The sequence below is a fragment of the Tenrec ecaudatus genome, chromosome 13 (genome assembly GCF_050624435.1).
Source record: "Tenrec ecaudatus isolate mTenEca1 chromosome 13, mTenEca1.hap1, whole genome shotgun sequence".
Taxonomy (NCBI): domain Eukaryota; kingdom Metazoa; phylum Chordata; class Mammalia; order Afrosoricida; family Tenrecidae; genus Tenrec; species Tenrec ecaudatus.
This window is the reverse complement of record NC_134542.1, coordinates 126160428-126180252: the sequence shown is the minus strand read 5'-3', so window position 1 is coordinate 126180252 and position 19825 is coordinate 126160428. Positions and strand designations below refer to the sequence as shown.

At 42.9% G+C, this 19825-nt stretch overlaps 1 protein-coding gene across 1 annotated transcript in view; it reads right to left on the bottom strand.

The window, feature by feature from the left end:
• CLASP1 (cytoplasmic linker associated protein 1) overlaps positions 1–19825 on the bottom strand; it is a 348219-nt gene that overhangs the window by 61467 nt on the left and 266927 nt on the right. The window contains exons 30-31 of the mRNA XM_075530220.1: positions 7657–7800; positions 6968–7074 (exon numbers count right to left, since the gene is read on the bottom strand). Coding sequence (XP_075386335.1) covers positions 6968–7074; positions 7657–7800 — 251 coding nt within the window. The remainder of the gene's footprint in view (positions 1–6967; positions 7075–7656; positions 7801–19825) is intronic.

Below are 19825 nucleotides of genomic sequence, written 5' to 3'. Positions count from 1 at the left end.
GCATTTTAAAAGTCACACACTGTATTGACCATGTCCTACCTGAGCGTGCATGCTCACCTTACAAGCACAATGACATGGAACTGCCCAGGTTCTACTCATGTAAGCATGCATACCTGGGCCTGGGACCTCCAGCAACAGCACCCGTTGGCTCTCAAACAGGTATCTGTTTGGGCAGCTACAAGGATCCCTCTTTGTACCAAAGATATAGCATCTGTCGAAAGAGCTGAAGGGAGCCCCAGCAGCCCCTCCTTCCAGACAGCACCCCTACTTTAATCGTCTTTAACCAGCGGCCAGGAGCATCACTGAGCACCTTAAAGGCTCATTGCAAAGAAACTCCCAGCTTTCCTGACAAAAGGCAGGCCACCTTTACTGAGATGCACCAAGGAACACAACTCTGGAGAGTTTTCTCTCTGGACCCGTGCTGCCACCACATGCGTGATAAAAGAAATCAGCCCACACACCCCGTCCCCAACTGCAGGGCTAAGCACTACGTGTGCAGACTGGGAGCGAGCATGTTTCACTTGTTTTGGAGTGGTCGTGGGAATGCCCTGTGCACCTAACAGGAATGCTCAGTAAAGTGGTGCCCCCGGTCACGTGCCTTGATTTTACAAGTCAACCAGGCCCTTAAGTGTCTTCTAAGCAACTGCTAAGGGTTCAACAATATACTGGGCTGAGAGGCTGGAGGTGAGGCTATACCGATCAGCTGAGGAAATGCCCCTCGGCTGCTCTGATATGGTAGGAGCCATACTTAGGAAATTCACTGCAGCTCTGTTCGCTTTCCCACCAAGGGTCCACGCCTGGTGTACGTCAAAGCTGGGGTCGCAACAGCGGCGACAGCTGAGAGGCTTTTCAAAAGACCTGAGACGACCTTGGAAATTGAATAATATTGTGACATCTCAGACATCTGTAACATGTTACCTGGGAGAGGAAGCGCGCCTGAGAGTCTTGTGGGAGGGAGCGGTGGGGATTGAGTTAGGCTGAGAAAGGGGAGGTGGGTGCTTCGATAACCCATCGGCACTCCAGCCCCATAACCGGCTGCAGTGATCAGAAGAGGAAAGTCAGCAGGAGAAACAGAAAGAGGCAAAAGGGGAGGGGGCAAGAGGGAAAAGACACGAGAGTCCAAGTGTCTTAGCGGCAGCTCTTCCCTTGAGAAAGTCATCGGTTCTATCCAACGTAATCAGAGTCACAGTAACTATTTCACAACCTGAGGAAAATGAACAGATTTCATTTTACAATGTGGCCCCCCATCAGGCGTCTATTCTTTCCCCTCTCGTGCGTAGGACGCATTCCTTTTAAAAACCTTATGAAATTCCCTGTGCCTATGTCTGTGTGTGTTTGGGGGAATACATGATATGCACTAGCACACATGAAAACCAGAGCCCGGTTTCAAAAACACCCCATCAGTTATTTCTGAAAGAACTGAAGAAAGAATTACGAGGCCTCAATTCAAAAGGGACCCACAGCAGAGGAGTCAGAAAACGCACTACTCTGTCCGGAGTACTCAAGGGCGGGGCCATGTGCGCTTCACAAATGCAATCCCACCACATGCCCTTCAGAGGTGGACACGGGGGCTTCCTTCTGAAAGAACCATTAGAGAACGGGGGCAGTAAGTCTTGGCTGGTAGGCAGGGCGAGAGCACCACCATACTGAATTCCCCTGCTCTTATCATCCGTCTCGTAGGAGAATTAAAACTAATTGGAGAATGTGGGCATTCCTCCACCACAACTCATAAATGCCACGCGGTGATGATCTGGGCTTGCAGTGGCCTTTGATAGGAAAGTCTAACAAGGGCTTGCAATTCCAAAGAACTGAACCCAAGAGACTGGAAAAGGGCGGGAGAAAGACCTGGCTGGAACCAGGAAGCTGAGTAAGCAGCACCAGGAATAACGTCCCCATAGAACAGCTCTGCTTGCTGCGGGTATTTCTCAGTTTTACGTGCATAAGTCCCTTCATGTCTCTTAGGACAGTGAAGGCCTCTATTTTATAAGGAAATTTGGTGTCGAGATGCTAAGTCACCGAAGAATAGCAGGACCTAAACCGACAACCAAACTCACTGCCACTGAGTCAATTTGGACTCATGCCGTCTGTGGTTGGGTGTCATCAAGTTGGCTCCAACCCACACCTGTGCACCTGCGCCATCCTCACAATGGTTTCTATTCCGAGCCCACCGTTGTAGCCACAATGTCCATCCATCTCCTCATGGGCCGCCTTCTTTTTCACTTCCCCTCTACTCAACCACGCGCAAGGCCCTTCTCCAGGGACTGGTCTCTCCTGACAACATGTCCAAAGTATGCAAGACAAAGGACCTCTAGGGAGCACTCTGGCCCCACTTCTTCCGAGACAGATCTGTTTGTCCTTTCAGCAGTGCATGGCATTTTCATTATTCTTCTCCAGCGCCACCATTCAAATTCCAACTAAGGGTGAACCTATAAGACAGGGTAGAACTGCCCCGGTGCGTTTCTGAGGCTGCAGCTGTTTACAGCAGTAGAAAGCTGATTAGTCTTTCTCTCTCGGAGCAGTTGGTGACTTCCAACTGCCGACTTTGCCTTGCAGCTAGGAACCCAACGCATAACCACGAACGACCCCACAAGAGTTCCACGTTAGCAGGTCCTAAAGTCCTTCGTTAAGTCACACAAGGGGTTGGTTGGAGGGGCAGCCCGAGACGGATACGGGTGACCACTGCAGGCAGGATCTCCACACAGCGCAGAGGATAAAGCAGATGCTGTAGCACCCCCTCACAGTTAATTCTCTGATTGGGTGGTTACTGTTGGGCCTAAAATGGATGAGATTTAAACTCCACCTACAACGACTTTGCTTCCTAGGGGACTCAGAGATGATCTATCCAGTGGCATTCTGCTTCATGATGTTTGTCAAGAATGTACGGTAGACCAGAGCAAGAACTGCATGGACTAGTCTTAAAAAGGAAATACATTTCCAAAGTTTTTGTTTTGTTTTCTTAATTTTTCTGCTCTTGCTTTCCTTTTACCACAAAAACCACACTAGGTAAAATGAGCAAAAATTTACATAAATCTCTCTACATTATTGGTTAATTAACTGGGAAAAAGCAGTAGTTATTCTCTTACAAAAAACAATTAATGTAGTATTGTGCAAAAGCTGAACCTGTTATAGCTTCTCTAAAGTGGCTGGGTTGAGAAAAACAACTCTCTGAGTAGTGAAACTCTAAAAAATTATCAAATTAGATTTGTTCATCATTTTAGAATATGCCTTTATTACTGCCATATTCTAAATGTAGAATTTGGGGATTAAAAAATCATTTTGATGCTCAACATTAGGTTAAAAACAAATAATAGGTGATAATTTCCCCACTTAAGAATAAAAAACATTATGAGGGAGCTTCCAAAAGTTCATTAAACAATTCCATTCTCTTTCATTTCTTTCTTTTTTTGGACAAACACAGAAACTTCATTAAAAAAAATAACAAGTAAAACTCCAACAAGCAATTACTTATACCCAGAAAAACTGACAAGAAGAAATTTTATCTTAAGCACCTTCTAATAATCTATTTGTATTTGCATGTAACTGAGCCTTGCTGCTATGAAGAAGATGGCTTATGCATAGGGATGGATGAATGATTTGTACACTTTCAAGTATTCACGGATTAATACCACATATACGTTGTGTTTTAAAAATTTTAATTGACAATCCCTAAGTAATCTTCATTTTTGTTGCTTTTTTGGGAAGTGGTTCTGGCTCATGAATCATGTAACACACCTAGGCTACTGTGGAACACCAAGTCTCCTCTAATCCTCTTCTTGTGGGTCCTGGGCGTCTGTCTGCAAAGTTCTCTGAGTAACATGACCTACCACCAGTACTCATAATGCTCATGGAAGTATCTGTCTGAGTAGTACTTCTGCTGGTGGCCCTCCTGCCGACAGCACAGCGGGGCAGGTGGATGAGGACTGTAGCAAGCAGGAACAGCAGCTCAGAGGTCCCCATCATGCAATAGCAACCACGCAGCTCTCATTTCATTGTCCCACAGACTCAACTACAGTCAAGGTCATTCAAAAGAATGACAAGGTCAAAGAAGATTCGTTTCAAGAGCACTGCTAAGAAAAATAACTGAGAGCACATCCTGTAGAACATGCTTGTCATCTCCTTAGAATGTGGTAAACTGGCTGCGCTGTCTATTTATGGCAAGAATTCGCTTCTATAAATTTCTTGTAGAAAGTATGTAGCCTAGGTGTATAGTTCCAGGGAGACGAGGCAGTTTTGCCCACTGCAGGGCAATTTTTCAGTCGCAAGAAAAATTATTCCTACCGCCGAGTTCAAAATGCTTAAGATCCTTTGACTCTATGAGAATGAGAACAAATTTTAAAAAGGAACTGTTTAACTAAATAATTTCTTAAGGAACAATATGTTCACAAGCACACTTAAGACTTTTAATATAGAAAATAGAGTCTCTTTATATCTTCTACTAATAGGCCTAATAGTACAAATTGAGGCCAAGCCAATTGAGAAGAAATAGTGACTTGGAAAAATAAATTAAAATTTAAATGAGTTGGAGATTCAGGAAGATTACTATTAAGCTGATTCTTAGCTCTGATGGTTTACTCTTATCTTTAACTCAGGCTATTAACATATAATATTGTAAAATACTTAATTTGAGGTCTGGCTTTTGCTTATTAGCTACAGAAAATACCAAGTGATAAAGAATAACAGTTTTGAAGAAAATTGTTTCTAGACAAAGGCAATAATTTACAGAGAATATAAGTTTTTCATAATTCACCCTACTAGCAAAGAATACATAATGATTTTATTGTTAGCACTGGACCCTCATCACGTAAGCCAAACAATTACTGCTGTTGTTAGGTCCTGTCAAGCCAGATCGGACTCAGAGGGTCCTGAGCACAACACAAGAAAGCCCAGCCAGGCCCTGCCCTGGCTGCAGACTTTCAGCCACTCTGTTAACCCATCTCACGGACGGTCTTTCTCTTTGCTGTTGCCTCGACACTTCAGCAAGCAGGATCTCTGTCTCCAGAGCCTGATAATGACCAAAACATGCCAGCCAAAGGCTTTCCATTGTCGGTTCCAAGGAGCCTTCTGGCTGTACTTCTTCGAAGACAGACTAACTTATTATTTAAATTTAAAATTTGAAAGTCAATCGAACTCCATTCTCAGGTTATCGTACAAATGGTGTATATTCTTGGTGAAACAAGATATCTTACATATCTATTCTAAAAGCTACTAAAAAACCATAAATCTCTTATGTAGAGATGTTGGTGTTAAACAAGCAGTTGGCTGAGCCCCAGCCACATCTGGGGAAAGTAAGACATCTTTCCATTAGTTTCTGGTCTCAATTGCCTAATTATAATAGTACGTTAAAGTAATATAGGCCAAATTTGGACATATAACATCAAAATCTATTATATATGTGTATATAGTATAGGGCGAATGGGACTTCAAACACAGGTTATTATTAATAGCAAGGCACTTTAAGTACTACATAAAGGCTCTCTGGTGCTCAGCTGCAAATCAAAAGGTCAGTGGCTCAAACCTGTGGGATCAGGTACCAGTCGGGGGACATTAGGAACAGCCTGCCCTGCCCTTATGCGACCCAGATGGCTAGCTTCAAAAGGACTGTGGGACAGTGAGCCATCTCCTAGGCTGGAATGATCAAGGCACCACCCTACCTCGGAATTTCATGGATGGAGACATCTCTACCCACTCCCTCCTTCTTTACCTACCTGCAGCTTAAAAACTTGCTCTCCACCACAGATAAGCACGAGACTTACTCTACTGGGGTCCCCCCAGGGGACCGTGACTCTGGCCAGGAAGCGCAGAATAAACTTCCCCCTTTCCTTCTCTCTGGCCTGGCCTCGAACCTAATAAACACCCATGGGAGAAAGAGGTGGCAGTCCACGTCTGTAAAGATTTACAACCTTGGAAATCCTATGGGGCAGTTCCACTCTGTCCTGTAGGAATCAACTCAATGAAAGTGGGTTTTATTTGGTACGGTTTGTAAAATACTTTGTTTCACCAAGAAAATACACAAATTTAATGTGTATGGTACTTTAAAAACCTAAATTTAAAAGTAATTAAATTTTTCTATCTTGCTACAAAAGAGGAAGCCCCAAATAAAAAAAATGATATACTTGACATATTTGCTTCTCATTTTACCATCTTGAATGTAAGCAACCCATAGGACAAAAGCCTCTTGTCTTGGTTTTTGCTCTTACTGGCCTAACAAGGAAAGAGCTGAACTTCTAGACAAACGTAGCAAGTGTGATCCAGGCAGGTACAGGTGCTGACTTTGTCCCCATAGTTCTGCTCTGGTGGGTGATGCTGACTCCAGCACAGGGGAGAGGGTCGCGAAAGCCACCCGTCTATAAGCTCTTCTTCTATAAGAAGAAGCTTCTTCTAAGCTCTGGCCAGTAGCATCACATAAGATCCCTAAACAGAGTGGTTGTTCTTAAGTTATTCCGTAGGTTCGATAAGGTTCATATGCTGCCAATGTTAATTCAAACAAGGCTGATCCAAAATGACGTCTTCATTTCTAAATCAAAGTCCTTCAGAATGCATTCTGCTTCATAACGAGAGCAACTGGGCTTGGAAAGGCCACTTGGCTAGAACGCAAGCCCCAACGTTGTAGAAGCTGACTATAAAAGGGGTACATGGAAGACTAAAAACCTCCATGTTCTCGGGAATTTTGTTGATTTTATGTAAAGCGGTACTAAATACAACTTTTAATTTTACAGAGTACTTAATATCATAAGTACTAGAGAATATTTTAGAGCTAGAGGGCCCAGTGTATAAACGGCTCATTTGACCATAATGGTTATTAGCCACTTTGTCCAAGACCACCCAATGAAGGCCTGAGTGAGGACAAAGCCATGGCGTCCACCAAGCCAACTCACGTTTTGATTCTGAAAGAGGATCTTAGAGCTAGAATAGGCTGGGTGACGTTAGAAGGCCTTTGTGGTCTTCACTTCTTTGGACAGGACCTTACCTTGGAGACAGACCACCATGGGAACAGTTGGTGGGGGAGGTCAGGGGACTGGTCCTGCTGCTGGTGTGCCTGGAGGGAGTCCGGCCAATTGTATTGCTTGGAGAGCCCTGGGCAAAGGCAAAGTAATCACCGGTATTTAAGCACTCTATGAGAAGAAGGCTAATGGTCCATCCCCCCAAGCTTTTTGAAGCCCATTTATTTAGTCAACACTTCTCTAGGCCTTTGGACGCACATGCAAACAAATGGGTAGAATTTATACCACACACTTAGAAGAACATCTAGACTAAAAAATGTGTAACTGCCGCATAGGCGTCCTGGGAGCTGAACGGCTGATGCTGATTATGCTAGACTGTCAGATATAATCAAGCACACGTATTAAAAATAAGTGCAGTGTTAAAATTAAGATTGACCCAATAATGAATGAATAACTACTTAAACGACCTCATAAAAATGTAATGGGTTAACAACCTAAGCTAAGAAAAAGGCCATGTTTAAGCACCAGGTTCATTCATTCACTCATAAAACGCTTTTGAAACGGCTAGGGATACAGTGAGACCGTGATGACATGGCCATCCTCGAGGACAAGCTGATCTTCTACTAAAAGAGGACAAGGAAATAGGCTATGCCATTAGAGTAGGTTCTTACACAGAGTGTGGAGCAGAGGCACCGCAGCGACCCAGCGTACTCACCACACTGGTGTTACTAGAATTCTTAAGGTGGTTATGTAGCAGTTTGGTGGCACCATCCTGGAACGTTTTTGGCAAGGCACCAAGTAACATGGTAAATTCAGGAGTGTTCAATTCAAACAGAGAGATCAGCACAATCTGTGCTGCCTAGAAAGAGAAGGCACAGCAATTTATCTGATGAACAATAACCTCTCTTGGGCAAAATTCCCCCTAAAATAGTGTTTAAAACCCTTTTGTGTAAATAAAAGAAACTAGTAAGGAGAGGGCACCCTCCACATACACAGTCACACTGCGATCTGAGAAATGAGCCAGAGTTTCACTGTAACATCTTGGTCTTGGATTTCCACAGCATATTCCTGATACATTTTTATGACTTTTCCTGTGTGTCTGGCACCAAGAAGGAAGCTGGCGAACAGGTAAATGAAATAATTTTAACAGTGAGTTAAAACTGGACAAGGCTCCCAGTGTGGACCATGGCAAGAACAAACTTCTAAATGAGCTGCTGCTGGGGGATCTTGACACACTGCTGCCCCCTGGCTCTTCCTCAGAAAGCCCCAGTAGACAGCCAGCGCCCTGCTCCTCTGGAGCCACTAAAGACACAGCTCAAACCCAGCCCAAAAGCAACTACTTTCTTATCTAGATCAAGGACAGAGGCAGTCTTTGGGAAGCCCATCAAACTTTGAATGGTACCATTTAAAAACTTGCTCTTCCTTCTTACTTGTAGAAAGCATTCCTTTATTACTTGAGACAACAGTGCTACAGAAATGCTTGTAGTCACTGCTGCAGGAAAGGGGGAAAAATAAGTAGCTGAAGCAGAAATAGTTCAATGAGGTAAAGCCTTCTCTAGCAAGATGCTTCCTGTGGTTAATTTAGTGGCCGACAATTCAAGCTTAGAAAACAATGCCAATTACTTGTTTAATTAGCAAGTTTGAGCAGTGACTTTTTGTTGAATGAAAATTATGAAAGGAACCATCACATTTTTATAGAGTATAATTTTATGTTAATAAGCCTGTGATTGGTTTTGCCAATATGGCGATCATAGGAACATGGGGGCGGAGTTTAGCCTGTCATTCAGGCCACAGCTTGCTTGATTGGAAGGCTACCAAGGTAAATGGCCTTTCAAGGATGGTCTCTTCCTTTTTCTCCCTGGAGGTGGGCCACTCTCTCTGTTTCACCTTCCTTGTGACAAGCCAGAGAGAGAGCCATGCTGAGACCTGCAAGAGCCCTGGAGATGCTTCCACTGGATCCACAAGACTTTGTACCCACTGGCCTGTGATCTTCCTGCATTTTGCATCATTGCATGTGCTGCATGAATCTGAAGAGAGATTTATGGACTACTATCGAACTTATGAACCAATATTGGACTAATGGACTTGGTCTACACTGGGCTGGGGCGTTTTCTTAATATACAATTACTCTTTGATATAAAGCTCTTTCTTATACGTACATGTATGAGTGTCTCTGGATTTGTTTCCCTAGTCAACCTAGTCTAACACAACACCCATGCCTTTACTTAGCATCTGTAGTTCTTCTCAGGAGAAGATATTCCGTGTCACAAACTGCAAGAAACAATTAGTCCAAGGGGCTACTGGACCACTTAACTCTTGGTCTCCGTGAGCCCAAGACAAGAAGACCTAGATGGTGCCTGGCTACCAGAGCTATCATCTCTGAAAGAGATCACAATGAGTAGGAGAAAAATGTGGAACATAACTCAAAATCCTAGAAAAGATAAGGCTTGCTGGTCTGATAAAAGACTGGTGGAATCTCCAAGACTGAGGCACCCTGCCTGTATATCTGGAACTAAACTTAGCCCTGAGGCTCAGCTTTCAGTCGAATGAGAGGCAGGCCTATAAAGTGAACCATAGCATGAGATCAAAAGCGCAGCATTTTCCCAGGGATAAAGCTCAGGAGGCAAGAAGAAACAGGGAAGAAGGGTGCAGGGAAATGGAAGACGCAGGGAGAAAGTGAGAAGACTGACAGTACGTTATGGGGATTGCTAACAAGGTCACAAAGTGTATGAACTGTGGAAACTTAAACCAATTTATCTATAAACTTTCACCCAAGTTCACAATTAAAATTAAAAAGGGGAGGAAAAAGGACAATAGGCCTAGAAATTGAGAAAATTAATTGGATCTTAACATTAGTAAATTTTACCCATGTCCAATATACATTTAACTTCTGGTTTACTAAGGAGATTCCCTCAATAATCCTAAGAAACAAAATAGGACAAGAAATTTTAATAAGAAATCACATAGGATTTTTGACTATATAGCTAATTGGACAGATGAAACAGGTATATGATTTTATGAAGCTTTTCCAAAAAAAAAAAGTTTTAGTGATATCCTAACTTCAAAAAACAACACATCTTTTAGGCATGTTATTTTGAAAAGATTTGAGACTGTTATCTATGACCACTTGATTCAGTGAGAATATCAGACTACCAGCGTCCAAAGGGCGGCCACACCATGAGCCAGACGTCCCACTGGAGACACAGTGTGGGAATTGTACCCGATCTGACCCCACAACACCGAGGGGAAACAATAAGGGCGTGCAACAGAAGAACAAGGGGAGCAGAACAATGAAGTCCCTGGGGAATATCCAAAATACACTGTGGGGCCAAGGTGTGGCACCCCATCAGATGCCATCCGAAAGTACTCTTAAAGGTCAACGAACAGACCTTGAACTATTTACAGACTTTCCTTTTTTTTTGGTCATTGGTTTTTGTTGTTTTGTTTTGCTCTGTATTGTTTTCGTGCATATTATTATCTCTGCACATCTATCTAGGTAAGACAGGCGGGATAAACAATCCAGAGGAGAAAACAACTGAACTGAAGGCTCTGGGGAGATACATAGGACAGGGGGAGGCAGGGGAAAGGAAGTGGGTGTTAACAAACCCAGGGACAAGGGAACAAGTGATCTAAAATCGATGGCGAGGACGGTACAGGGGGCCTGGTAGGACTTGATCAAGGCCAATGTAGCCGAGAGGAATTACCGAAACCCAAATGAAGGCTGAAAACGATAGTGGCACAAGAGGCAAGTAAAAGGAATTAGAGGAAAGAACTAGGAGGTAAAGGACATTTACAGAGGTCTAAATATAGGCATGTACATACGCAAATATATTTATATATGATGGGGAAATAGACCTATGTACATATATCTATAGGTTTAGTATTAAGGCAGCAGATGGACACTGGGCCTCTACTCAACTACTCCCCCAACACAAGTACACTTTGTTCTAATAATCTGACTTTCTGTGATGCTTACCTTCCTGAAATGATCACTGAAGACAAAATGGGTGAATAAAGCTGATGGTGCCTGGCTATTAAAAGATATAGTGTCTGGGGTCTTAAAGACTTGAAGATAAACAAGGGGCCATCTAGCTGAAAAGCAAGAAAGCCCATATTGAAGAAGCACACCAGCCTGTGTGATCATGAAGTGTCGATAGGATCAGGTATCAATCATCAAAGACCCAGAACAAAAAATCCTATCATTGTGAATGATATGTGGAGTGGAGACCCAAAGCCCATCTGAATGGCAATTGGACATCCCCTTACAGAATGGTCACAGGGAGGAGACGAGCCAGTCGGGGTGCAGTATAGCACAGATAAAACATACAACCTTCCTCTAGTTCAGCGATTCTCAACCTGTGGATCGCGACCCCTTTGGGAGTGGAACAACCCTTTAACAGGGGTCGCCCGATTCACAACAGTAGCAAAATTGCAGTTATGAAGTAGCAATGGAAATAATCCTATGGTTGGGGGGGTTTACCCCAACACGAGGAACTGTATTAAAGGGTTAAGGCATTAGGAAGGTTGTGAACCACTGCTCTAGTTCTTTAATGCTTCCTCCCCACCACTGTCTTGATCCCAATTCTACCTTACAAATCTGGCTAGACTAGAGCATGTACAAGGGTACAGATAAGAGCTGGAAACACAGGGAATCCAGGACAGATAAACCCCTCAGGATCAATATTGAGAGGAGCCAAACCAGGACGGTAAGGGGAAGGTGGAGGGAGAATGGGATAACTAATCACAATGACCTACATATAACTCCCTCCCAGAGGGATGGTCAACAGAAAAGTGGATAAGGAGACATTGGTTGGTGTAAGACATTAAAAAAATTAATAATAACTTATAAATTATTAAGGGTTCATGAGAAGGGAGGGTAGGGGATGGAGGTGGGAAAATGAGAAGCTGATACCAAGGGCTCAAGTAGGAATAAAATGTTTCGAAAGTGATGATGGCAACAAATGTACAAATGTGCTTGACACAATGGATGTATGTATGGATTGTGATAAGAGGTGTACGAGCCCCCAATAAAATGACTTAAAACAAATAAATAAAAGAATACCAGGGTCCAAAAAGGAAGAGACTTCGGTTACATTTATCATCCATATCAATATGCGATCATTAAAGGAAGAATTTCCAAATATGTGGGTAGGAGTGATGCATTTAAAACAAGCCAGCTGCTACTGTGAATGAATACAATCAGAAGATCTGCTTTATCACCAATCCCCCTTATTTATATAAAAAACGTCTAGTCACTTAAGAGCTTAATCTGTAGAAACCAACAATTCCTGCATTACGGCTCATAGGTGGCCTATACGCCTATAATTTCCTTTTTTCAACAGTGGTTTAAATTCTAAACCACTGATTAAACTAATACTATAATATAAATGCTCAAGGTCTGCAGTTTGAAACCACTAGCCGGTGCCTTGTGTGAAGGATGAGGCTTTCTGAGCCAGTGAAGATTCACAGGCTTGGAGACTCACAGGGGCAGTTCTACTTGGCCCTATAGCGTCATTATGAGTCAGTATTAACTTGATGGTCGTGGAAGAGATGCCCCCAGGGAATGATTGATAAGGTCCTCTAAATTAAAATGACAATGATGTCTCTAAGGTGTATCATAGACATATATAAGCCATACACATAAGAATAGATTTGAGGCTTGCAGTTATTCCAGACCTAATCTAAGAACAACTAGATTTGGTTCTTATGACATGGCCTTCTGCTTGGTGCTCACCCCATGAAAAGATTACTGAAGATACAGGTACTATAGCCACATGTGAAAAAGAAAGTAGAGGGTGCCTGGCTATCAGAGAGAACGTCAGAGGGGGTCTCAAAAGCTTGTCTTTAAACAAGCAATGCTAAGTGAGATGTCAACCAAGTCCACATGGAAACAGCCTACCAGCCTGTGTAATGCAAGGATTGTAAATAATATAACCCCAAACTCAAAGAGGGAATATTCTTAGAACTTAAACGGTAAACACTTGGTTTGCAGAAGGCTATGGATGACAGAAGCCCAAAATCCACTTGCAGGGTCCCCACAGAGAACACTGTGAAGCTGATTATGACGGAGGTAGTTAGGCCAGGATCTATCTCATCAAGTGGTCTTCCTTTTGACCCATTTTAAAGTTGTTTCATTAAAAAAAAGTGAAAAGGAAATGAATGTGGACTACGGATTCGGGGAAGGAGTCCCCTGTGACCACAGACCAGGGATGTGCACGACCTTGCTAACATGCGGAGTGCATGCGAACGTGGACTGTTGCAGATGCAACTAGATCAAAGTTTAGCACGCTATCATCTGATCTCCCTTATGATCCATTTAAATTTGTTGTTCAATATAGATTTTATCCATTTTACTTTGTTATTCTTGTACTTTTGGCTTGTTTTTAATGTCTTTCTGTATATGAAATCCAGGAGACGTGACTCTACAGAGACAGTAACAGGATTAATGGTCCCGTCGGGGTATGTCAGGTGAGGCTGTGGGGGGAAGGGAGGAGCTAATAACACTGAATATAAGAGTGAAGAAAATGATGATTATACAACTCTGTTTGATGGGATGGAGCTACTAACTTGTATGATAAGTGAATTGTATGCCAATAAAACTGGTGGAAAAAAGGAAAACGAGCACATATTCATTAATGAACCACAAAACAGAGTACACAAACTCTTCTTGTCTGAACGTTTGAACCACTGCTTCGCACAAGAGGCAAGACCACTCCGCAGCCAGCCACCGTCCCCCAGTGAAGCTGAGTTTTCTAGTGGACGACGCCAGGGCAATTTACGAATTAACGATGATTGCAAAGGAAATGACTCTCAGGCATAATTTGGGGTTAAAAGGAAAAAGTTCTTTAACTACCCTGGATGCTAGCCATCTTACACACCCGATGCTGTCAAATATATTCCAACTACTCGGGAGTGGAGTAGACAAAGTTGCATTACCACAGGGTTTCCGAGGCTACACGCCTGTAACTGAAGCAGACTGCCACACTTCCACACCACCAGCCTGTTGGTTAGTAGCTGGGCACTTTAACCACCGCATGCCCGGGCCCCTCCGAACACCTAACAGTAGAAAATATCCTTCCTAATAGATGTATGTTAAAGTTTACACAAAGGCTTTGGTGTTGGTATTAATTTAGGAAAGCAGGGAAAAGAAAAGAGTATACATTTCCTAATGAGCACTGTTCTTTAGAACGGCATTAATAGGGCTAGACAAAATGATCCAAGGGGGGAATTTCAAAACCTTCAGTCAGTCTTTATTTAGGATTACTGAATGAAAATATGTCAGGTGGAAAAACAATCTCTCCCTAGATTACCCCAGATGGATGTCAAGAACCCCAACATACCCGTAACAATAGAAAAAACAGACAAGGTTATCAAAGGACTACCAATTAAAAAGTCCCCTGGGCCAGATGGCTTCAGAGTAGAATTTTACCAAGCATTCAGGGAAGAACTGACACCAACTGTTCCAGAGCCTTGAAAGGGATAGTAAACTCCCAAACTTTTAAAAAAATCAATTTATTAGGGGCTTGTACAACTCTTATCACAATCCATACATATATCCATCCATTGTGTCAAGCACATTTGTACATTTGTTGCCATCATCATTCTCAAAACATTTTTTTCTACTTGAGCCCTTGGTATCAACTCATTTTTTCTCTCCCTTTCCCACCTCCCTCCCTCCCTCATGAACCCTTGCTAATTTATAAATTATTATTACTATTTTTCCAAATTTTATTCTTTAATTTATTGATCATTTTGGGGGGGCTCTTACAGATATTATAACACTCCATAAACCAATTATATCAAGCAAACTTGTACAGATGCTGCCATCATCCTTTTAAAAAAATCATTTTATTAGGGGCTCATAAAACTCTTATCACAATCCGTACATACATCAACTGCGTAAAAGCACATTTGTACATTCATTGCCCTCATCATTCTCAAAACATTTACTCTCCACCTAAGCCCCTGGCATCAGGGCCTCATCGCCGCCCCCCCCCCCAAACCCTTGATAATCTATATTTTTTTGTCATAGCACACACTGTCAGGTGTCTCCCTTTACCCACTTTTCTGCTGTCCATCCCCCAGGGAGGAGGTCACATGTAGGTAGATCCTTGTAATCTGTTCCCCCTTTCAACCCACCCTCCCTCCACCCTCCCAGTATCGCCACTCACACCAATGGTCCTGAAGGGATCATCCTTCCTGGATTCCCTGTGTTTCCAGTTCCTTTCTGTACCAGTGTACATCCTCTGTTCTAGCCAGACTTGCAAGGTATAATTGGGATCATGATGGTGGGGCAGGGGGGCTGCAGGGGAAGCATTTAGGAACTAGAGGATAGTTGTATTTTTCATCGTTGCCACATCACACCCTGACTGGCTCGTCTCCTCCCCAAGACCCTTCTGCAAGGGGATATACAGTGGCCTACAAATGGGCTTTGGGTCTCCACTCCGCACTTGTCATGTCTTACACTGACTGATGTCTCCCTTCACCCACTTTTCTGTTGTCTGTCCCCCAGGGAGGGGGAACTCCCAAACTCTTTCTATGAAGCTAATTTAATACTGATACCTAAAGCTGGCAAGAATCCCACAAGAACTGAGAACGAGAAACCAGTATCTCTAAGGGAAACTAATGCAAAAATCCTTTAAAAATATTGACCAATAGAATACAAAATTACATAAAATGAATAATTCATCCTGACCAAGTGGGATTCATTCCAGGGATCCAGGGATGGTTCAATATCCCAAAGTCCATCAACATTATTCACCACATTGACAAGAAAAAGGATAAGAATCATATGAAAATATTGACAGATTCAGAAAAAGGATTCAACAACATCCAACACCCATTCCTGTTTAAGACACTCAAGAAGACAGGAATGGAAGGGAAATTCCTCAATATAATACAAGCCATATATGAAAAACCAATAGCCAATATAATAGTGAATGGAGAAAATATGAGAATATTCCCACATAAAACAGGGGACCAGACAAGGTTGCCACCTGTCCCTTCTTTTATTCAGCACCATAATGGAAGTCCTAGCTATGATGTAAGGCAAAGAAAAGACATTAAAGGAATTCTGGGGAAGGAAGAGGTGAAACGATCATTGTTTGCAAATGATATGATTTTATATATGGAAAACCTCAAAAGTTTCACAAGAGAAGTGGTGGAAGTGATAGAGGAATGTGGCAGAGCGGCAGAGTGGCAGAATACAATATCAACTAACAGAAGTCTACAGGATTTCTATATACACCAGACAAGATCACCGAAGAGATCAAAAAGGTAGTACCCTTCACAATAGCAAAACACACATTGAAATATCTAGGGATATACTTAAACAAAAAAAAACACACACAAAAGAGTTGTATGATGAAAACTACAAAACACAATTACAAAAAAATAAAAGTGACCTCCACAAATGGAAGAGTATCCCATGCTCAAGGATCAGAAGACTCCATATAGTAAAGATGTCAATCCTACCCAAGGCACTATATAAATTTAATGCTACCCAGATACAAATATTAACATCTTTTTTTCATGGAATTGAAAATCTGACTACCACTTCATATGGAGGGGGAAGGAGCCCAGAATTAGCAGAGAACTCCTGAAGAACACAGACAAAGCAGGAGGGTTTGCTTTACCTGACGTTAGCCCTTATTGTCCAGTCACCGTGATTAAAACAGTGTGGTCCTGGCATAATGACAGATACTCAGACCAATGGAAAAGGACTGAAAATCCAGAAATAAAAACAGCATATAGACAACTGATCTTCAAGAAGGGCCCCAAAAAATATCAAATGGGACTCAGACGCTCTCTTCAACAAATGGTGCTGGAAAAAATAGATATCTACCTGCAGAACAATGAATTAAGACCCTCACCTCACTCCAGGCACAATAATAAAGTCAAGGTAAAACCCCAAACTATTAGGGCCATCCATGAGGGAATTGGGACAAACTAAGAACTCTAGCACAGGGAAAACAAAGGCTATCGGAAATAGGGAATGACACAAAACCAGAGGACGCACAAATTGACAAGTGGGATATGAAGATAACACACCTGTGGCACATCGAAAGACTTTGCCAAGAGAGTCAAAAGAGTCCACAGACTGGGAAAACATCTTCAGCAATGACACATTAGACAAAAAGCTTATTACTATACTACACAGTACTCTGCTACCTACAACAACAACAACAACAAACAAAGAGCCCACCGAGGAAGTGGACAAAAGACCTGAACAGAAGTCTTACAAGGGTGGACATCCAAATGGTCAATAAACATATGAGAAAATGTTCCCGATCATTAGCCATAAGACAAATGCAAACGAAAAAATTATGAGACACCACCTAACTCCCTCAAAGATGGCCCACTTCAAAAAACAATAAAGCAACAAGTCCTAGAGTGCGTGCTGGTAGTCCTGTAGATACATGCAGCCACTATGGAAATCGATCTGGCGATACCTCAAACAAATGGATATCCAGCTACCATATGATCCAGCAATCCTCCTACTGGGCACATACCCAGAAGAAGTTATGAACAGACCAAGACCAGACATCTGTGCTCCAATGTTCATCAAGGCAGAGTTCACAGTTTCAAACACCTGGAAACAATTTAAATTTCCATCTACTGAAGAATGGATTAAAAAAACGCTGATATATACATACAATGGAGTACTAAGCAGCCCTAAAAAAGCAGTGATGGAACACATGAAGCACATTGTCTTATGAGAAGAAATGGAGGAAATTATGCTAAGCGAAGTTAGCCAAGCACAAAGGGACAAGTACAACATGAGTTCACTGAAGTAAGCTAAAAAAATACAACAGACGTAGAGGATAAGCTACTTAATGCATAAATCCTGGGTCGAGGTCCAGGAATTCTGGCAGGGTCTGACCCAACTCAGGGATGTATATGGCAGCTAACTAAAATTGGTTGTAAAAGAGAAAGAGGGGGGAAAAAAAGGAAAAACAAAAATGAGGGTGATGGGAAACGGGACACTAATACACCCATCGGGAGGATATTGTTTATGTCTCCACAGGAAAGGGAGAGAGGGACCTGATCACCAAGCCTTAAGGGCAATATACTGGCATGGAGCAGCAAATCAACAGAGAGGATGATGGGGCCGGGCCCACGCCGAGCTATGTTGACCCCCTCCCCAGAAGGCAATACAGAGGACAGCACTGAAGATATAGCCTGGGGAGAGATGGGGGTTTATTCAGACCACATGGGAGTGACATAAGTGGGAGGGGAGGGGAGGGAGGGAGAGAGAGACGGAGGGAGGGAGGGAGGGAGGGAGAGAGAGAGAGAGAGAGAGAGAGAACTCATCATGGCCCACAAAGCCCCAGGGACAACATCCCTGCTCAGAGCAGCCAATGCCCAGAGATGACCATAGGGCCAGCCCCACCATGAGACATGGCATTCCCTAAGTGACCCATACTGCTACGGGGGCTGCACTGGCGACGCTGTGTGTAAAGTGTGCCCGGTCTGCCCCACGCACAGTGCGGTGAAATGCACAGGGAGCGAAACAGGGCAGCAAGGGGAGCAAAGTCACTAAGTCCCTGAGGAATCCTGAAAAAAGACTTCTGACTTGGGGGACGGGGCTTGGCACCTCATCAGACTTGATTGGAAAAATACTTAAGGGTAAGCAGACAGACCTGGAACTATCTATTGTTTGTTTGTTCTGTTTTTCTGTTACCCTAAGCCTATCTATATAAGATAGGCAGGATGAATAATCCCTAGGAGAAATCAATAAGACCAGTAATTCTGGGGGGACATGGGAGAGGGGGAGGAAGGGAAGTGGGGAGTGGAGACCCAGCAAACTCAGGGACAAGGGAACAACATGCCTGGTAGGGTTTAATCAAGTGCAATGTATCCGAGAGCTGAATGGAAGGTGAGCATGATAGTGGGATAGAAGGAAGGTCAAAAGAAATAGAGGAAAGAAATTGGAGGCAAAAGCTATTTATAGAGGTATAGCTATAGGTATGTATATATGTAAACATACTAATTTATAATGAAAGGGATAGAGATCAACATACATATATTTATATATTAAGTATTAAGATAACAGACGGGCTTTGGATTTCTACTCAAAGGCTCCCTTAACACAAGAACACTAACACTTTGTTCTAATAACCTGGCATTCTTTGATATTCACCTTCCCAACATGATCACCGAAGATGAAATGGGTGGTGCATAAGCAAATGTGGTGAAGAGAGTAGATGGTCCCAGCTATCAAAAGATATAGCGTCTTAAAAGCTTGAAGTTACATAAGTAGCCATCCAGCAGGGAAGCAAATAAGCTCACATGGAAGCATACCAGCCTGTGTGATCATGAAGTGTCAATGGGATCAGGTATCAGGGACCAAAAGATCCAAAACAAACAACTATATTGATGTGAAAGAGGGGAGTTTGAGTGGAGACGCAAAGCCCACCTGTAGACAATTGGATATCCCCCAGCAGAAGGGTTATAGGAAGGAATGATTCAACCAAGATGCATTTAGCACCGATGAAACACACATCATTCCTCTAGTCCTGAAGCTCCCCAACCCGCCAACAACCATGACACAGTTCTACCTTACCAATCTGGCTAGACCAGAGAACACACATTGGTACAGGATAAGAGCTCTCGACACATGGAATTCAGGAAAGATGAGTCCCTCAGGAACAGTAGTGGGAGTAGCAAGACCATGAGGGTAGGGTGTTGGCTGGGGAGGGGGGAGAGAAATGGTGAACCCATCATAAAATTGGATATATAGCCGCCCCCCACCAAGGGAACAAATAACAGAAATGTGGGTGAAGGGAGACAATGGACTATGTAAGATAAGAAATAATAACAACAATATATAATTGTTCAAGGATACAAGACGGTGGAAGGGTGTGATAGAGATGGGAAAAATG